This window comes from Cherax quadricarinatus, chromosome 14 (genome assembly GCF_038502225.1).
Source record: "Cherax quadricarinatus isolate ZL_2023a chromosome 14, ASM3850222v1, whole genome shotgun sequence".
Lineage (NCBI taxonomy): Eukaryota > Metazoa > Arthropoda > Malacostraca > Decapoda > Parastacidae > Cherax > Cherax quadricarinatus.
This window is the reverse complement of record NC_091305.1, coordinates 30,101,649-30,122,399: the sequence shown is the minus strand read 5'-3', so window position 1 is coordinate 30,122,399 and position 20,751 is coordinate 30,101,649. Positions and strand designations below refer to the sequence as shown.

The 20,751-nt window shown below is 37.9% G+C and overlaps 1 protein-coding gene across 1 annotated transcript in view; it reads left to right on the top strand.

Annotated features, from left to right (window-relative positions):
• The first annotated feature begins 1,795 nt into the window (after positions 1-1,795).
• LOC128698569 (uncharacterized) overlaps positions 1,796-20,751 on the top strand; it is a 105,471-nt gene continuing 86,515 nt past the window's right edge. The window contains exons 1-6 of the mRNA XM_070085027.1: positions 1,796-2,453; positions 2,597-2,689; positions 7,599-7,721; positions 7,853-8,045; positions 16,039-16,215; positions 18,281-18,410. Coding sequence (XP_069941128.1) covers positions 2,290-2,453; positions 2,597-2,689; positions 7,599-7,721; positions 7,853-8,045; positions 16,039-16,215; positions 18,281-18,410 — 880 coding nt within the window. The 5' untranslated portion in view covers positions 1,796-2,289. The remainder of the gene's footprint in view (positions 2,454-2,596; positions 2,690-7,598; positions 7,722-7,852; positions 8,046-16,038; positions 16,216-18,280; positions 18,411-20,751) is intronic.

Here is a 20,751-nt window from a genome sequence, read left to right as displayed (position 1 = left end):
GCTCTTCCAAACATTTCACAATAATTCAGCAGTTAAGGCAGTGGTATTTAATAACATATATAAATAATAATAGTACATGTTATTATTAATAACATGTATTATTATTAACATGTATGTATTTAATAACATATATGTTATAAATAATAATAGTACATATTATTAACCCCTTCAGGGTCCAAGGCCCAAATCTGAAGTGGTGCCCCAGTATCCAAGAATTTTCAAAAAAAAAAATTTGTTATTTTTTCTTATGAAATGGTAGAGAATCTTTTTGTAAAGGTAATAAAACAAAAAGTACGAAATTTGATGGAAAATTGATGAAATTATGCTCTCGCGAATTTTGATGTGTCAGCGATATTTACGAATCGGCGATTTTGACGACTTTGACTCCCATTTTAGGCCAATTACATTATTCCAGTCGACCAAATTCGTAGCAATTTCACTAGTATTACTTCTATTCTATCGACTGAGCACAAGAAATTGCCAAGTCAACTGTTTCAACTACAAATTAAAGTGATCGGAAATTGTTAATTTGGCCAATTTAACACAAAGTTCAAAATATTCCAATTTCAAAATAGGGTCCAGAATAAACAATGTAGGTATTCCTGGAACTAAACTAACATTTCCTCTGTTCATTAGTTATGTTTTGAGGCTTTACAAATAAATTCCATTTGGATTTTTTGTTCACTTAATGAATTTTTATTCACACCAAAAAATAGAAGATTTACTGATATGCAATACTGTAATAATTGTATAAATATCATCACCATATTTGTGAATGTATATTAGACCCACCAGCTGGCGTGTATTAGACGTGTGAGGTCGTTTGTTTACTCTTGAATATCGGCAAAAATTTAACATTTCTGCTACTTTGAGCTCAGTTTCAAGCCATTTCCAGTGCTAAAACCAATCAAAATCATCTCAATTTCTGTTATATGTCTTCCATTCTATCAAATGAGACCAAGAAATCACAAATACAACTATAAAAAACATACGAAAAAACACTGCAAAGTCGCTGTTTTAATCGAAAAATCATGATTTCAGTTTTTTTTTTATCTTATTATACACAGTGTGCTGCAGGATCTGTTTTATGTGGTGCACACATACCACATAGATGTATTCTCTCATATCTAGGCCCAAATGTACCACTCACAGTTTATCAGAGTGAACTGAGCTCATGACGTAGATCTACGGTTTGGACCCTGAACGTAAAGCCGTAGATCTACGGGACGGACCCTGAAAGGGTTAATAACTTGTATTATTATTAACATGTATGTTATTAAATACCATTGCCTCAATCACTGCCTTTACCACTCCAGTCACACTCAATCTACAAGCACCAAACACAATGAATTATTGTGAATGTTTGGAAGAGCAGGGAGACTAATGTTCACTCTAGCATAAACAAAGTCACACTGACGATGTGTCAACCACTCCCTCGTATTTTTGTACAATTTCCTTCTTCAATTATATCATATTTATTATTATTATTATTATTATTATTATTATTATTATTATTATTATTATTACTATTGTTATTATTAGTTGTAGCAGAAACGTTTAATTCTTTGCAGTGTTCAAGAGTAAACACATGATGTCACCGTCTAATACCTGTCTGAATAGCCATTCCAATATGCAGTCATGAATGGGTTTACATTATTTATACTGTAGTTTAATAGCAAATAATGAACAAACAAAACACTCACCACACTGAGTGGTGGGAGGGCTGGCTGCCAGTTGCGGGGGTCGGAGGGAGGGTAGTAGGGACTCGCAGGTGGCGGGAAACTTAAATATGACTTGGCGGCTGGGAATTTGACGGTTGGGAATTTGCGAATGTGTGAAGCCCATGAAAGTTGAAAACGTGAATGTTGAGGGAGACCTGTATTATTATTATTATTATTATTATCATTATCATTATTATTATATAAATAATTTGTAATTTTTATTCACACAAAAAATGTAAGATTTACTGTGACGTCATTTGTTTGCACTGAAACAGCCAAGCAATGGACCATTTATCCTAGGTTGAGCTCTATTTCAAGGTACTTTTCGTCATGAAAGCAATCAAAATCATATATATTTCTGTAATTTATCTTCCATTCTATCAAATGAGACCAAAAAAAACGAAAATACAACCATAAAAACCATTCGAAATTACCACTAAGGGGTGGCTAATTGCTGAGAAGTGAACTCCATTATTTATGCATAGATTTCTTTCATTTTTGGTGTACATTAAGAAGCATCTTTCCATCATACATTGCCCAAGTTTCAATAAGATAGTCCAACAAACAAATGAGATACAATTCCCGAGATCAAGAGCAAGAGCCCCTCACCAGTGTCAAGGAACCTGCCTTGAGGTCTGCTCAGTTGTGGAAATTTTGCTCGCGTATGGAAGCAAAAAATCGACCCATCGACTGCTCATATTTGGAAAAACTCACACGTGGACACGCACGCAAGTAGAGGTTCCACTCTAATTTCTTGTGTTACAATATTTACATGGCTGAGTAAAGATGCCTAATTTTTACACATGTGTTGTTTTACTTAACTAAATTATGATGTAGCCAATCTTATAAATTCATTTTGTTAAAATATATTTCAGACAAGAATGGATGGATGTATATAAAGCCATTTTCTCAGATGACATAAACTGCTGGAAAGAGGCTAAAGACACAATGCTGGTATGGCAGGCAAGGTAAAGATAAAACAAAGAATTAATAGTTAAGATGGTCCACAAAGCCTTTCATATTTAGGAACAAGAATACAAGGGGTTCAAATGGTATGGCTCCTTATGTACCATAGAAATGCACCACAGGTACTACCTGTATAGTCTGATTTATGTTGCCATTAAATATGCTCTAAAATGTCCCTCTGGGAAGACTCACTGATTCAGCCTATCCTGAAGAAAGGTAACCATTTGAATCCATCAAACCATTGTGTTGCAATGTTTCTCTCGCTCAGATGTCTTAAACATATTGATTATTATAGCCTTTTTTATTATCAATAGTACAGATTCATTTAGGATTATTCATCTGGTAACCGTTTACCTCTTTCTTTTTTTTAGTAGTACTTAAGTTTGGTCAAATTTTTCATCATTAGCAAAACTTTTGATAGGATATGACAGTGACTGAATGAATGACAATGAGCGTGTTTCCTTTTCTTGCATCACGTCACTCTACCTCAGTGGAAGACAGCTGGTGTATTAAAAAAAAAAAAGGACATGAAAGTTTGCCTCCCAAATTGGCATCCATTGCCCTCCCTTTATGTAATCATACCAGATATAGGGTCTGCTATGATTATATTACAATGCCAGCACTTTAAAGGAGGAGTTTGAGATATTGGCAGTTTGGAAGGATATGTTGTGTATCTTTATAGGTATATGCTTCTAAGCTGTTGTGTTCTGAGCACCTCTGCAAAAACAGTGATTATGTGTGAGTGAGGTGAAAGTGTTGAATGATGATGAAAGTATTTTCTTTTTGGGGATTTTCTTTCTTTTTTGGGTCACCCTGCCTCGGTGGGAGACGGCCGACTTGTTAAAAAAAAAAAAATGCTAAAGTATCATTTGCTTTTAGTTCTTTTCCATATTTTTTGTTATTTGTGGTAACCTGTTATTAGCTAGTACAGTCAACAAGAAAGCTGTGCATTTAGGCAAACTTATCTGATCTGTCATAATAAAGTACAGTGGAGTACAGTGGACTCCCGCTTAACGATCGCCTCCCAATGCGACCAATTATGTAAGTGTATTTATGTAAGTGCGTTTGTGCGTGTATGTTTGGGGGTCTGAAATGGAGTAATCTACTTCACAATATTCCTTATGGGAACAAATTCGGTCAGTACTGGCACCTGAACATACTTCTGGAATGAAAAAATATCGTTAACTGGGGGTCCACTGTAATTGCAGTAGTACAGTATTTTAATGAGACAAGGTATAACTGGCATACAGTATCTTGGTTGTAATAGACCAGCATTGATAGTAAAGAATATAAAAAGGAAATATATTAGCTTAATAGGACTATCAATTTGAAGTAAATTAAGAAATAAGTTATGCAGGATTTATTATTATACCTCTTGTGTACCTATATTTGATTCAACATTTATGCTATCACAGTATAATAATCTGTTCATTTTGTATGAAAAGTAGAAAGACCTTTTATCAAGGGGAAATAGATACCCTCTTCGCATCCATAGTCTTTTTCAAGAAGTGTTAAGAAGGGTATTCTATGCATTGGGTTCATGTGAAGATTAACCCTTTCACTGTTGAGACTCCTGCTCACAAACTTGCTCTCAGTGTCAAAGAGTTTTTAAAAAAAAAAAATTCTTATGAAATGATAGAGAATGTTTTCCTGATGGAAATGACACCAAAAGTGCAAAATTTGATGAAAAACTTATGGAATTACCCTCTCGTGAAGTTAGCGGTCTCAGTGATGTGTATGCATCAGTGATTTTGCCCACTTTGAGCCCTATTTTTGGCCAATTCCAATGTTCCAGTTGACCAAACCCGTAGCTATTCGCTAGAACATTTGTTCTATCGATTGAATGCAAGAAACTGCCCATTTACTGATTTTAACTACCCAAAAAAGTGATTAGAAATTGGTAATTTGGCCAATTTCATACACAATTCAAGGTCATTTTCAAAATAGGGTTCAGAATTAACAATACAAACATTCCTAGCACTAAAATATTTTCTCTTCATTAGTCATGTCTCCAGGCCCCTCTTGCTTACTTGCTTTCCATTTTGAATTTTTATTCACACGAAAAATAGAAGAATTACTGTTATGCAGACTACTGCATTATGTAAAAATGGTATAAATGATATCAGAGCATTTGTAAAAGCATATTAGACCCACCAGTTCATGTGTTTGGATGCGTGACGTGATTTGTTTACTCTTAAACATCAGCAAAAATTGAACATTTCTACTACTTTCAGCTCAATTTCAAGGTACAGTAGGGCCCCACTTACATGTCCGATTAGGTTCCAGGCTACTGCCGGAAAGGAGAAAGCCATTTTTTCCATTTATAAATGCATATAAATGCCAGATAACAAGTTTACACTAACATGTATTGAGTTAGCAATAGAACTAGGCATTAGAAAAAATACAAAGTAAAATAAGAACATAAGAAAGAAGGAACACTGCAGCAGGCCTATTGACCCATGCAAAGCAGATCCGTGTCACCCCTCCGGCTTAGATCAATAACCCACCTAGTCAGGTCACTTCCACATAAGGAAGGAGCATGGCATCAGACCTAGTAGCACAAGCTAGTCAGGTCCAACTCACACCGTCTCACACCCACTCATGTATTTATCTAACCTATTTTTAAAACTACACGACGTTTTCACTTCTATGATGGTACTCAGGGGTTTGTTCCACTCATCCACAACTCTATTACCAAACCGGTGCTTTCCTATATCCTTTCTGAATCTGAATTTTTCCAACTTGAAACCATTGCTGCGAGTCCTGTCAGGCATAGTTTATTATTGTCCTGTTCTACATAATTTATTATTTCATGGACCCACTCTTTGATAATTTGCCATGTGACCCATGCCTTATTATTAGCATTCCACATCACACACAATATACTCTTGAAGACTTTGGGATTTTCAGTAAAGGTTTCACTTTGAAATCCCCACTAACGTTAGCACAGAACGAGAGTTAGCCTGTCTTTCATAGGCTTGTGTCCTGGCACTGCCTTTCCCTTCTGCGTGATGTAGGTCCTCTTTGGCATTTTCTTCCATACGAGGCCTGTTTTGTCACAAACGCTTGTTGGGGGAGGAATTCTTCAGCCTCTACGTACCCCTTGAATTCATGCATGAGTTTTTTAGCCGCAGGTTTGTCTGAACTTTCAGCCTCACCATGCCTTACAACACTGTGTATGCCACTACTCTTCTTGAATCTGTTGAACCAGCCTCTGCTGGCTTGAAAATCACTAACAGCAGCACTCATTCCAGGCATTTTCTTTACGAGATCCGCATGTAACTGCCTTGCTTTTTCACAAATGATCAACTCCACAACACTATCTCCCACTAACTGTTTTTCGTTGATCCTCACCAACAACAACTTCTCCATATCTTCCACTGTTTGTGATCTCTGTTTTGTTAGTACATTCACCCCTTTTGCAACTTTAGCTTCCTTGATTTCTACTTTCTTTGCCAGCATAGTGTGTAAGTATGTTTAGGTATAGGTACACATAAGTATAATTATCAGAGTACATATAAAATATGCAATAACTTTAAAACACCTGAAATTTTGGAAAATTTCCAGACATAATAGATATATGTGCTCATGGAGAATGTAAACAAACCGGGTGGGGTACGCCGTATTTGAAAGACCACTTGCCGTATAGCAAATTTTGGTCATAATTTGAAATTGCCGTATTAGGGGAATGCCGTAAGGTGAAACACCCTAAAGCAGGATCCTACTGTACTTTTAGTCCATCAACCATTCAAAATCATCTCTAATTCTGTAATATATCTTCCATTCTATCAAATGAGACCAAGAAAACAAGAATACAACCATAAATACCATAAGAAAATACACCGCCAAGTTGGTGTATTTTCTCATTGTGCACTTTATGTTGTAGGATTTTTTTATACAGCCTCTCCTTACTTAACGACAGAGTTCCATTCCTAAGACCACATCGTTAAACGAATTCTTCTCTAAGTGAGGAGCATACCATAATGGTAGTGAGTTTGTGTCAACCATCTTTGATATTGTTTTAATATCACCTTTACACCATTTATAACATTTCTGGTATATTTTTAAATGTTTATACAGTAGTGTACTGTATATTCAAATAAATAGAATAGAGAAAAATCAGCTCTAATATGCATTATTTAGGTATGAATACTGGTCAGAGAACCCGTCGTAAGTCTGAGGCGTCGGTAAACGAGTATGTCGCTAAATGAGGAGAGGCTGTAATATGCACACTGACCACTCAGACCCATTCTCTCGTATGTAGGCCTACCAGCTTTCTCCCGCAAGATTTAAAGCCGCTAAAATTTTAGCGCAATATTATGAGACCGACGCTGATTTGCAAGCCGTAATATTACGAGACCGACAGTGAAAGGGTTAAGTATTACACATTATATCATACCTGTAAATCTTTGAACATTGCATATTGTTTGGTAGCTGGATTAATTATTTTTATCATTAAATTTAAAATATAGGTTTTACCAAATATTTCAGTGACTATTTTTTCTACAGTGGTTTCATGTTAAAAGTTAATGCTGTATTAATGCATAATCATTATTATAGGGTGTCCTTTGTTTTATGCTGTAGATAAATCATAGGTTTAGGCAGCTATTAACACTTATTTCCACATAAAAATCTTCAGTAAGCGTAGCAAACTGCAACACTTGCATATGGCAAGTGTATATTGCATGTATGGAACTACTGATACAAGTAGGACATCAAATAAGAGTCAAATAATAGTGACTTCTCACAAAACAAATCTGCATAGAGTGAAATTGTATTATTCTTTACTGATATAGTGATCAAATAGCACATATAGTAATCTTACATCTTCAGTATTTATGTATCCTGACAAATAATTAGAGAAAACCTTTCTGTAACAAAATTACAGATTTATTCATTTGTATTTTTCAGAGTTAATAAATTGCCTATAGGTATTGATGTAACATTGCCCTTACTGGAAGCTAAGGTGTTAGATGCAGACCCAACAGTTGAAAACTCTGTCAAATCTATATTGCTAGCTACAGCAGTACAGAGGTAAGTTATTGTTGTAATGTACACTTATATAGCTGACATTATTGGAGTATCTACTAAAATTACAGGATTAGGGCATTAAACATAAACTTGGCTGTCATATTTTGATTAATCTGTACACGTTTTCCTTTCAGGTTTGTGAGCTGTATTGTTAAGCTGCCACAGACAAAATACTATCAGAAGCAGACCATGCATGATCTTGCAAGAGATATTGGACTACCCATGCATCTGGTTGATCTTCGAAATGAGATCATACATGGTACTGGGGGTTGGGCAGGTGGACAAACCATTCATAAAGCCCTTGAGACTTCATATGACTGGATAAAGGTAATGTATGTACAAAAGATTATCTTTGCTGATTAGTTAGATGAAGGTTTTGACCATATTAATTACTCTATTGCATGCTTGAAATACTGTACAGTATTGCTTTTCATTATGTTGTATTGTGTTGGGAGAAGTGCTGTCCCCATTGAGTATATCATTTATGAGATAAACGAGTTAAAAAACCCTAGGGAACGAGTGGATTTGTCAGTTAAAAGCAGAGTAGGGGAGTTAGTAGATGGGGAGCTGAAGGTACAGTGGACCCCCGGTTTACGATCAGCTCCCAATGCGACCAATTATGTAAGTGTATTTATGGATTTGGAAAAGGCGTATGACAGGGTGGATAGGGGGGCAATGTGGCAGATGTTGCAAGTGTATGGTGTAGGAGGTAGGTTACTGAAAGCAGTGAAGAGTTTTTACGAGGATAGTGAGGCTCAAGTTAGAGTATGTAGGAAAGAGGGAAATTATTTCCCAGTAAAAGTAGGCCTTAGACAAGGATGTGTGATGTCACCGTGGTTGTTTAATATATTTATAGATGGGGTTGTAAGAGAAGTAAATGCGAGGGTCTTGGCAAGAGGCGTGTAGTTAAAAGATAAAGAATCACACACAAAGTGGGAGTTGTCACAGCTGCTCTTTGCTGATGACACTGTGCTCTTGGGAGATTCTGAAGAGAAGTTGCAGAGATTGGTGGATGAATTTGGTAGGGTGTGCAAAAGAAGAAAATTAAAGGTGAATACAGGAAAGAGTAAGGTTATGAGGATAACAAAAAGATTAGGTGATGAAAGATTGAATATCAGATTGGAGGGAGAGAGTATGGAGGAGGTGAATGTATTCAGATATTTGGGAGTGGACGTGTCAGCGGATGGGTCTATGAAAGATGAGGTGAATCATAGAATTGATGAGGGGAAAAGAGTGAGTGGTGCACTTTGGAGTCTGTGGAGACAAAGAACTTTGTCCTTGGAGGCAAAGAGGGGAATGTATGAGAGTATAGTTTTACCAACGCTCTTATATGGGTGTGAAGCATGGGTGATGAATGTTGCAGCGAGGAGAAGGCTGGAGGCAGTGGAGATGTCATGTCTGAGAGCAATGTGTGGTGTGAATATAATGCAGAGAATTCGTTGTTTGGAAGTTAGGAGGAGGTGCGGGATTACCAAAACTGTTGTCCAGAGGGCTGAGGAAGGGTTGTTGAGGTGGTTCGGACATGTAGAGAGAATGGAGCAAAACAGAATGACTTCAAGAGTGTATCAGTCTTTAGTGGAAGGAAGGCGGGGTAGGGGTCGGCCTAGGAAAGGTTGGAGAGAGGGGGTAAAGGAGGTTTTGTGTGCGAGGGGCTTGGACTTCCAGCAGGCATGCGTGAGCGTGTTTGATAGGAGTGAATGGAGACAAATGGTTTTTAATACTTGACGTGCTGTTGGAGTGTGAGCAAAGTAACATTTATGAAGGGGTTCAGGGAAACCGGCAGGCCGGACTTGAGTCCTGGAGATGGGAAGTACAGTGCCTGCACTCTGAAGGAGGGGTGTTAATGTTGCAGTTTAAAAACTGTAGTATAAAGCACCCTTCTGGCAAGACAGTGATGGAGTGAATGATGGTGAAAGTTTTTCTTTTTCGGGCCACCCTGCCTTGGTGGGAATCGGCCAGTGTGATAATAAAAAAAATAAAAATAATAATAGTATTTATGTAAGTGCGTTTGTACATGTATGTTCGGGGGTCTGAAATGGACTAATCTTTTTCAACAAGTCGACTGTCTCCCACCGAGGCAGGGTGACCCAAAAAAGAAAGAAAATCCCCAAAAAGAAAATACTTTCATCATCATTCAACACTTTCACCACACTCACACATTATCACTGTTTTTGCAGAGGTGCTCAGAATACAACAGTTTAGAAGTATATACGTATAAAGATACACAACATATCCCTCCAAACTCCAAACTGGACTAATCTAATTCACAATATTCCTTATGGGAACAAATTCGTTAAGTAATGGCACCTGAACATACTTCTGGAATGAAATAATATCGTAAACCGGGGATCCACTGTATTTGGTAGATGGCGGGAATATTTTGAGGCACTTTTAAATGTCAATGAAGAAAGGGAAGCAGTAATTTCATGCAATGGTCAGGGAGGTATAACATCTTTTAGGAGTGAAAAAGAGAAGGATGTGAGTGTGTGGGAGGTGCGCGAGGCATTACATAGAATGAAAGTTGGTAAAGCAGCTGGAACTGACAGGATCATGACAGAAATGTTAAAAGCAGGGGAGGATATTGTGTTTGACTGATTGGTATTTTTGCTTAATAAATGTATGAAAGAGGGGAAGGTACCTGGGGATTGGCAGAGAGCATGTATAGTTCCTTTATGTAAAAGGAAGGGGGAACAAAAGAGATTGTAACAATTATAGGGGAATAAATTTATTGAGTATACCAGGTAAAGTGTTTAGTAGGGTTATTATTGAAAGGATTTGAGGTAGGACAGAGAGTAGGATTGCAGATGAGCAAGGAGGCTTTGGAGTGGATAGTGGATGTGTGGAACAAATATTTTCATTGAAGCATATATGTGAACAGTTCATATTTAGATAAAGGTAGGAAACTTTTCATTGCATTTATGGATTTAGAAAAGGCATATGATAGAGTGGATGGGGGAGCAATGTGGCAGATGTTGCAGGTACAGTGGACCCTCAGTTAACAATGCCATCGGATAGCGATAAAATTGGATGCCGATATGTTTTTGCGTCAAAATATTGGCTCGGCTAATGATAAAAAACTCAGTTAAGGACATTGGTCCAGAACGTGTCCATGCGGCCTGAGCCACCCAGCCACTCCAGTGTGGCTAGTGTGCCATTGTTTACAAGCCACTGCAGACGATTCCACGCATACATGTGATACATTTTGTATTATTCCATTGTTTTTAGTGCTTGTAACTTCTAAATAAGCCACCGTGGGCCCAAAGAAAGCTTCTAGTGCCAGCCAGCCCTTTGGTAAAGGGCTGAGAGAGAGGGGAGAATGTGCCTTTTTCAGTGATTCTGCAATATGTACGATCCTAAAACAGCAGGAGTCTATAAAGGCTATAGTGGCAGCCAGTGATAAAGTGTACCATTAACTATAGCAAGTAAGTTAAGCGATTAATCGATAGAAAAAGGACAACACGAACCTAACTCCTCCAGTGTTGTTGGAGTTATGTAGGGCGACCGACAACACTGCCATTTCTAGTCTCTACCGTCTTTGCTGGCCTTCACCACCATGTACAGCTTATGCTCTCAGTGGCCTTTATACACCCAGCAACAACAACACAGCAACACTCGTGACATAATGACGTATTTTACTCATTTTAGAGTATATGTCATGTTTCTATGTTATTAATATTGCTTATTATGTCATATTAGATGAATTGTGCTAGATAAATAAGTCGTAGAGCTGATATTAGTGTCATTGAAGGACTATCTTGTCTCCCAACACAGTTCCTAACATACGCCTGAAACAGACTTCTCTGGAAAACTTTTTTGATTAACAGGGGTCCAGTGGCTCTCAAGCTGGTCCTAGTGGCATTAAAAAACAAAAGAGGGAAGTAACCCAGGATAAAGACTTGGTACCTGAAGTCTTTATGGAGTGGGATTCCCCTTCCAAACAGTTGTAAACTCCTCCAGCCTCTCCCCTCCTCCTGTCTTCCATACATCACCATGTCTTCACTAAAGGTAAGTGCGATGTTATTATTGTTTTATTCTTCATGTATCATTGTTTTCCATGTAGGGAAATGTATATTTTATGTAAAAAAATTATTTTGTTTAATACTTTTGGATGTCTGAAACAGATTAATTGGATTTCCATTACATGTATTTCTTATGGGGAAAATTAATTCGGAAAACGATAAAATCTGTTAAGGACAAGCTCTGTGGAATGGATTAATATCGTTAACTGAGGGTCCATTGGATATAGAATAGATAGTAAGTTACTAAATGCTGTAAAGAGTTTTTATGAGGATAGCGAGACTCAGGTTAGGGTGTATAGGAGAAAGGGAGATTACTTCCCAGTAAAAGTAGGTCTTAGACAGGGATGTGTAATGTCACCATAGTTGTTTTTTATATTTATAGATGGGGTTGTAAAAGAAGTAAATGCTAGGGTGTTGGGGAGAGGGGTGGGATTAAATTATGGGGAATCAAATACAAAATGGAGTTGTCACAGTTACTTTTTGCTGATGATACTGTGCTTATGGGAGATTCTAAAGAAATTTTGATAAGGTTAGTGGATGAGTTTGGGAGTGTGTGTAAAGGTAGAAAGTTGAAAGTGAACATAGATAAAAGTAAAGTGTTGATGGTATCAAACGATTTAGATAAAGAAAAATTTGATATCACAGTGGAGAAAGGGAGTATGGAAGAATTGAATGTTTTCAGATATTTGGAAGTTGACTTGTCAGCGGATGGGTTTATGAAGGATGAGGTTAACCATAGAATTGATGAAGGAAAAAAGGTGAATGGTGCATTGAGGTATCTTTTTATTATTATCACACTGGCCGATTCCCACCAAGGCAGGGTGGCCCGAAAAAGAAGAACTTTCACCATCATTCACTCCATCACTGTCTTGCCAGAAGGGTGCTTTACACTACAGTTTTTAAACTGCAACATTAACACCCCTCCTTCTGAGTGCAGGCACTGTACTTCCCATCTCCAGGACTCAAGTCCGGCCTGCCGGTTTCCCTGAACCCCTTCATAAATGTTACTTTGCTCACACTCCAACAGTATTAAAAACCATTCGTCTCCATTCACTCCTATCAAACACGCTCACGCACGCCTGCTGGAAGTCCAAGCCCCTCGCACACAAAACCTCCTTTACCCCCTCCCTCCAACCTTTCCTAGGCCGACCACTACCCCGCCTTCCTTCCACTATAGACTGATACACTCTTGAAGTCATTCTGTTTCGCTCCATTCTCTCTACATGTCCGAACCACCTCAACAACCCTTCCTCAGCCCTCTGGACAACAGTTTTGGTAATCCCGCACCTCCTCCTAACTTCCAAACTACGAATTCTCTGCATTATATTCACACCACACATTGCCCTCAGACATGACATCTCCACTGCCTCCAGCCTTCTCCTCGCTGCAACATTCATCACCCATGCTTCACACCCATATAAGAGTGTTGGTAAAACTATACTCTCATACATTCCCCTCTTTGCCTCCAAGGACAAAGTTCTTTGTCTCCACAGACTCCTAAGTGCACCACTCACCCTTTTCCCCTCATCAATTCTATGATTCACCTCATCCTTCATAGACCCATCCGCTGACACGTCCACTCCCAAATATCTGAATACATTCACCTCCTCCATACTCTCTCCCTCCAATCTGATATCCAATCTTTCATCACCTAATATTTTTGTTATCCTCATAACCTTACTCTTTCCTGTATTCACTTTTAATTTTCTTCTTTTGCACACCCTACCAAATTCATCCACCAATCTCTGCAACTTCTCTTCAGAATCTCCCAAGAGCACAGTGTCATCAGCAAAGAGCAACTGTGACAACTCCCACTTTATGTGTGATACTTTATCTTTTAACTCCACGCCTCTTGTCAAGACCCTCGCATTTACTTCTCTTACAACCCCATCTATAAATATATTAACCCTTTGACTGTCGCAACCCCCAATCCTGAGGTGTCTCCTGGTGTCGCAAAATTTAAAAAAAAAAAAAATTATTTTTTCTTATGAAATGATAGAGAATCTTTTCCCGATTGTAATGACACCAAAAAAAAACGAAATTTGATGGAAAACTGACGGAATTATGCTCTCGCGAAGTTAGCGACCTCGGCGCTGTTTACAAATCGGCGATTTCACCCACTTTGAGCCCTATTTTCGGCTAATTCCATTGTTCCAGTCGCCCAAACTCATAGCTATTTCTTTAGAACTTCATTTTTTCTATCGATTGAGTACAAGAAACTTTCCATTTACTGATTTCAACTACCTAATAATGTGGTCAGAAATTTGCAATTTGGCCAATTTCACGAAAACTAAAAAATATGACAATTTCAAAATAAGGTCCAGAATGAACAATGCAAACATTCCAGGCTCTAAAATAACGTTTTCTTTGTTCATCAGTCACGTCTCCAGGCCCCTCTGATATTACTCTTGCTTTCTATTTTGAATTTTTATTCAAACAAAAAATATTAGACTTACTATTATGCAGACTACTGCAATGCTGTAATAACTGTATAAATAACATCAACCCATTCATGACTGCATATTAGAATGGCTAGTTGGATATTTATTGGACAATGGCATCATTTGTTTACTTTTGAACATTGGCAAAAATCAAACATTTCCCCTACTTTGAGCTCCATTTCTAGGTTCTTTTTATAGTAAAATCAATCAAAAACACCACTATTTCTGTAATATGTTTTCCATTCTATCAAATGAGACCAAGAAAACGAGAATACAACCATAAATACTATACGAAAATAGACCACAAAGTCGGCATTTTAATTAAAAAAAACGGTCGGAGTTTTTTTTTTCTCATTATGCACTGCTTGCTCCAGGATTTTTTTTATATGGTGCACACTGACCACACAGATGCATTCTCTCACATGTGGGCCTACCAGCTTTCTCCTGCTTGATTTGAAGCAGCTAGAATTTATGAGTATATATACGTCAAACACAGCACCTCGTAAAACGTATATATACGGCCGCGACAGTCAAAGGGTTAAACAACCACGGTGACATCACACATCCTTATCTAATGCCTACTTTTACTGGGAAATAATTTCCCTCTTTCCTATGTACTCTAACTTGAGCCTCACTATCCTCGTAAAAACTCTTCACTGCTTTCAGTAACCTACCTCCTACACCATACACCTGCAACATCTGCCACATTGCCCCCCCTATCCACCCTGTCATACGCCTTTTCCAAATCCATAAATGCCACAAAGACCTCTTTAGCCTTATCTAAATACTGTTCACTTATATGTTTCACTGTAAACACCTGGTCCACACACCCCCTACCTTTCCTAAAGCCTCCTTGTTCATCTGCTATCCTATTCTCCGTCTTACTCTTAATTCTTTCAATAATAACTCTACCATACACTTTACCAGGTATACTCAACAGACTTATCCCCCTATAATTTTTGCACTCTCTTTTGGCCCCTTTGCCTTTATACAAAGGAACTATCCATGCTCTCTGCCAATCCCTAGGTACTTTGCCCTCTTCCATACATTTATTAAATAATTGCACCAACCACTCCAAAACTGTATCCCCACCTGCTTTTAACATTTCTATCTTCATCCCATCAATCCCGGCTGCCTTACCCCCTTTTATTTTACCTACTGCCTCACGATCTTCCCCCACACTCACAACTGGCTCTTCCTCACTCCTACAAGATGTTATTCCTCCTTGCCCTATACACGAAATCACAGCTTCCCTATCTTCATCAACATTTAACAATTCCTCAAAATATTCCCTCCATCTTCCCAATACCTCTAACTCTCCATTTAATAACTCTCCTCTCCTATTTTTAACTGACAAATCCATTTGTTCTCTAGGCTTCCTTAACTTGTTAATCTCACTCCAAAACTTTTTCTTATTTTCAACAAAATTTGTTGATAACATCTCACCCACTCTCTCATTTGTGGAGACAAAAAAACGTTATCCAAAACGGTTCCACTGGGACAGACCCATCATGGAGAAAATCACTATGCCGACCTAAAAAGATTTGTCCCAAACTAGGAACCTAGTGTGTATAGAAATGTACCTATTTGAGCAAATCTTATAAGGCCAGTATGGTATAGTGGCTGGTGTACTGACCTGATAGTTTTAGGGCTGGCTTGCTGTGGGTTTGAAACCCACCTGTTAAATGAGATGTTTACAGTCATGTCATGTCATGATTTTGCTAGTCAGTTATATTATACACAGATAACCCACATATAGGAGAATGGAAGTTATGATAACATTGTAGAGGTTAGTATTTATTATATTTTACTTATTTTATAATTTAATAATAATTTTTTAATGGGTTTTTAAATGAGCAGAACTATTATTGGGAGAATGAATGGAAGAAGATGATGCAGGTGATGCCAGAAGGTTACTCATTACCACTGATACCACAAGACAATTGGCAAAAGTTCTTGAAGCTTCTGAAACGGTACTCTACGCTTGTGATTCCTAAATCAAGAATGGCAGAATTCAATAGGAAACATCTAAAGAGGGTAATTATGTTAAAGTTATTAGATTCTCTCCTCATGGATATTAAAAATGTATCTAGTTTTTGTGCATATACAGGACACTCCTGGTGAGTTTAGTTTTCTGTTTATATTTATTTTTGTGGTTTGTCTTGGATAGTAACCACTTCAATTCTTGGACAGTAGTTAAACCTTTCATAGTTTTCTCTTGTTTTGGTAATGTTTATCATATTTTTAATGACATATTAGGGTCTGTACATGTTATGTCATGATGGAGATCAGCTAATTTTGATGGTATCATTATTGGCCAAAAGTTGAATATGGATCAATGTTGGTATCAGCAACTTTTTTTTTTTTTGTAAGATTATTGTTGCTATTTCATTTGCTGGTTAGAAGGACCTGTAAACTGTCATATCTATGTGCCTCTGGCCAGACAGTGATAGTGTGAATGATGGTGAAAGTGTTTCTTTTTTTTGTCATCCTGCCTAGGTGGGAGATGGCCAGCATTTAAAAAAAAAAGAAGTGTCAATTTTGCTACTATCTGTATTTTTAAGTGAATTTATTATTGATGCTTTTTCTAAAGGAATGGTAAGGGCCAGGTAGGAAAAATTGGATAATTGCCTGTCAGATGGCTACTTATGTCAACTTGAACCTTGGGATTGTTATTTGTATTTTGAACACAGGAAACATTTCAAGGCCTGTTGCACCTGGCCATAACCAAACTTAACAAAATTGCAAACAACAAGGGCGAGGCAAACACAGAGGGGTAGGTTTTTTTTTTTTTACCCATATATTCCTGATGAGCTTTTGGAGTGTGAGCAGGGTAATATTTTGTGAAGGGATTCAGGGAAACTGGTTAGCCAGACTTGAGTCCTGGAAATAGGAAGGAGGGATTTGGGATATGGCATTTTGGAGGGACATCTAAACTCTCATATCTGAGTGCCTTTGCAAAGACAGTGATTATGTATGAGTGATGGTCAAAATGTTGAATGAGGATGAAAGTTTTTTCTTTCTTTTTGGGTCACCCTGCCTCGGTGGGAAATGGTCAACATGTTAAGAAAAAATATTCCTTCACCAATATGTACAATATTTAAACCATACCACGGGTGGGGATAGAACCCATGATCAGAGAGTCTCAAAACTCCAGACCGTCGCGTTAGCCACTGAACCAGCTAGCCACAGTAAGATTCGTCCAACTAGGTATATTTCTACACCATAGGAAGGTTAGGCACCACTGTGACCACAAATGCAGATTTTTACAGACGAATCTCCAGCTAGCGTGGCTGTGACAAACTCTAGCTCAAGTCCCCTCAAAGCCGTCAACATGACTCACGAAATCGTAATGACATGATTCCAAACAAACCATACCACGGGCAGGGATAGAACCTGTGATCAGAGAGTCTCAATATTTACACAGTTAAGATATTAAGTTAGCAGTATAATGATAAGACAGAGCAAAGATCCACTCAAAACAAGAGCAGTGAATTTATCCAGAGTGAGTGATTGCTTCACATCCAGGCAGGCAGGTGTGATGTCACCTTGGCTGGGAATCCAGCTTTCACCTGATTGGTGGATTGAACTGGACAGTTAATACAGCAGTGGGGTCCCAGAACTGCTGTACTCTGAATTGCCAGTTTGCTGGTCGAGAGGACATGTCGGTGGTTGTATGATGAATGTTGAGTAAAGCATAACAAAATGAGCATACACCACATTTAGCAAAGAAGTTATTCAGTTTGCTCAAAGTGTCAGTTCTCAAGAGAGGGGCAGGAGGGTGGCTCACTTGCTTTAGAGAGGGTTACTTCTTTGCCATTTCCCACCACCTTGCTTGTAGCAGAAATTAATGTTAAATGGTTTCCTATTATTTTTTTTTTTCAGCACACTGGTTGTCTCCCACCAAGATGGTGACCCCCCCCCCCCACCAAAAAAAAAAAAACTTTCATCATCATTCAACACTTCCACCATCATTCACACATAATCACTGTCTTTGCAGAGGCGTGTGGATATGACAGTTTGTATGTCACTCGATATGACAGTTTGTATGTCACTCCAAACAGTTAATATCCCAAACCCCTAATAAAATTAAAATTTTCAGACTTCTAATGATTTGAAGTGGGCTTTGGAAAATATGTATGCAGAAGATTCACAAGAATGTATAAAGGCATTGATATCACATCTGCTTATTCCAAAAGCTATGCCAAATCTAGTACAGCAACTTCAGTCTGGTGAGTTTATTTTAGATCAGTGTCTTAAAATGATCAGTTCACTTGAAAGTTAAATTTGTTAGTTTTTTTTTTTTAAATTATGGTAGTTTTGAAGGCAGTAAAATTGTACAGCTGACCTTCAAACAACATGGGTTTGAACTGTGCAGATCCACTTATACTCGGATTTTTTCCCATAGATATATTGGAAAATTTTTTGGAGATTTGTGACAATTTGAAAGAACTCAAGACGAACCTCATAACCTAGAAATATTGAAAAAATTAAGAAAATGTTAGGTATGTCATGAATGCATAAAATATATGTAGATACTAGTCTGTCATTTACTACCATAAACAAATCTATTATAAAAGTTAAAATTTATCAGAACTTTCACAGATAGTACACGGTGCCATTCGCAGTTGAGAGAAATGTAAACAAACATAAAGATGTAATATTAACCCTTTGACGGTCCAGAGACCCTCAAGAGTGACAGCCAGGGTCCAAGAATTTTCAAAAAATTTTCTTTATTTTTTTCTTATGAAATGGTAGAGAATCTTTTTCTGAAAGTAATAAAACAAAAAGTATGAAATTTGATGGAAAATTGACAAAACTACACTCGCAAATTTTGATGCATCAGCGATAATTACGCATCGGCGATTTTGCTGACTTTGACTCCCATTTTAGGCCAATTACATTATTCCAGTCGACCAAATTCTTAGCCGTTTTGCTAATACTACTTCTATTTTATCGAATGAGCACAAGAAATGACCCAGTCAACTGTTTCAACTACAGTAGGGCCCCACTTGTACGGCAGGTTAGGTTCCAGACTACTGCCGGAAAGCAGGCATCGCTGGAAAGCAGAACACCATTTTTTTCCACTTACAAATGCATATAAATGCCAGATAACAAGTTTACACTAACATATATTAAATTAGCAGTAGAACTAGGCATTAAAAAACAATGAAAAGTAAAATACACACACAGTACACTCATCATTTACCTCAAAATATTCGTAGTCTTAATGTAGGGCAAAAGGTGAGTAGTATTTACTGTAAGAAGTTAGGTGTGGTAGCCTTCCTGGCCACCCCCACCCACACATAATATACTACGACGATGCTTAAAGCTCCATAGAGTGATAAAATGCATGTACAGTACACTTATTACTTACCTTAAAATATTTGTAGTCTTAATGTAGGGTGAAAGGTGAAAAGTATTTATTTGTAGAAAGTCGTGTGGTAGGTAGGGTAGTGTAGGGAAGCCAGCCTAGCAACCCCACCCACTGTTACGTTTCATAAACATTCATACAAACACCTTACAGGTAGGTAGTAGGTTGGTAGACAGCAACCACCCAGGGAAGTACTACCGTCCTGCCAGATGACTGTGAAACAGAAACCTGTAACTGTTTTACATGATGGTAGGATTGCTGGTGTCTTCTTCTGTCTCATAAACACACTAGATAATAGGGATATCTTGCATATTATTTAAAACATCCCAGAGAGGTAAAAAAAAACAAACCCATTAAATGGACCCCCATACCTTAATCCGGGAAGAGGCTGGTTTTAAAAAATTTTATCTTTAATTTTCCCCCTAGAAAAATGGGAAAAAAAATTAATCCCAAGACACCCAAAAGTATGAAAAAAAAAATTTTTTCCACAAAAATGTTTTATAAAAAACTGAAAAGGCATGCACAATTTTGACAACCCTTTTTTTTAAGTCTGTGATGATTGATGGGATAGGAGGAGGGGAAAAGTTTATTTTAGAAGAACCCTTTTCCTTGGACTTAGGTAAAGGGCCTTTCGGGGCCCTTTTCTTTTAAAACCCCTGGAACTAAATCACTGGGCTTCTTTTTTCCCCTTTTGTCCCAAATGGCCTTTTTCGTTCCTTTTTTTGTCTAAAGTGGTTCCAACAGTGTCTTGTAAAGCACCACACGGCTTGCTTCTGTGGGGGATTTTTTCAAAAAAGGTTTTTCCTACCATTTTGCACATTTCAATCTTTAAATAGGCAATTCCCTTTAATTTCTCTCCCCCCCTTTGAACCAGTTTCCCCGGTTGGCCTCTTTCTCTTGAAGTTGATCTATGCTCATCAGTGGGTTAGTTCTTCAGTCCTCCCCACCTTCCCCATCCTCCCCCCCCCTCCCAACCCCCAAAGGGCTTCCCAAATTCCCCAATTGATTCCCCAACTGGGCTTCCCCCAGGGGTTACCTCAAACCCCTTCAAATCCTTTTTTCTCAATTTATCCTTTTTTAAGGGATTCGGTTTTTCAGTCCCCCCTCCCAAGCCTTTCCTTTTACACAATTGAGGGTATTAAAAATGATCCCCAAAACTCTTTAGAATAAAGTTTTGGTCCCAAGCACTTTTGAAACAA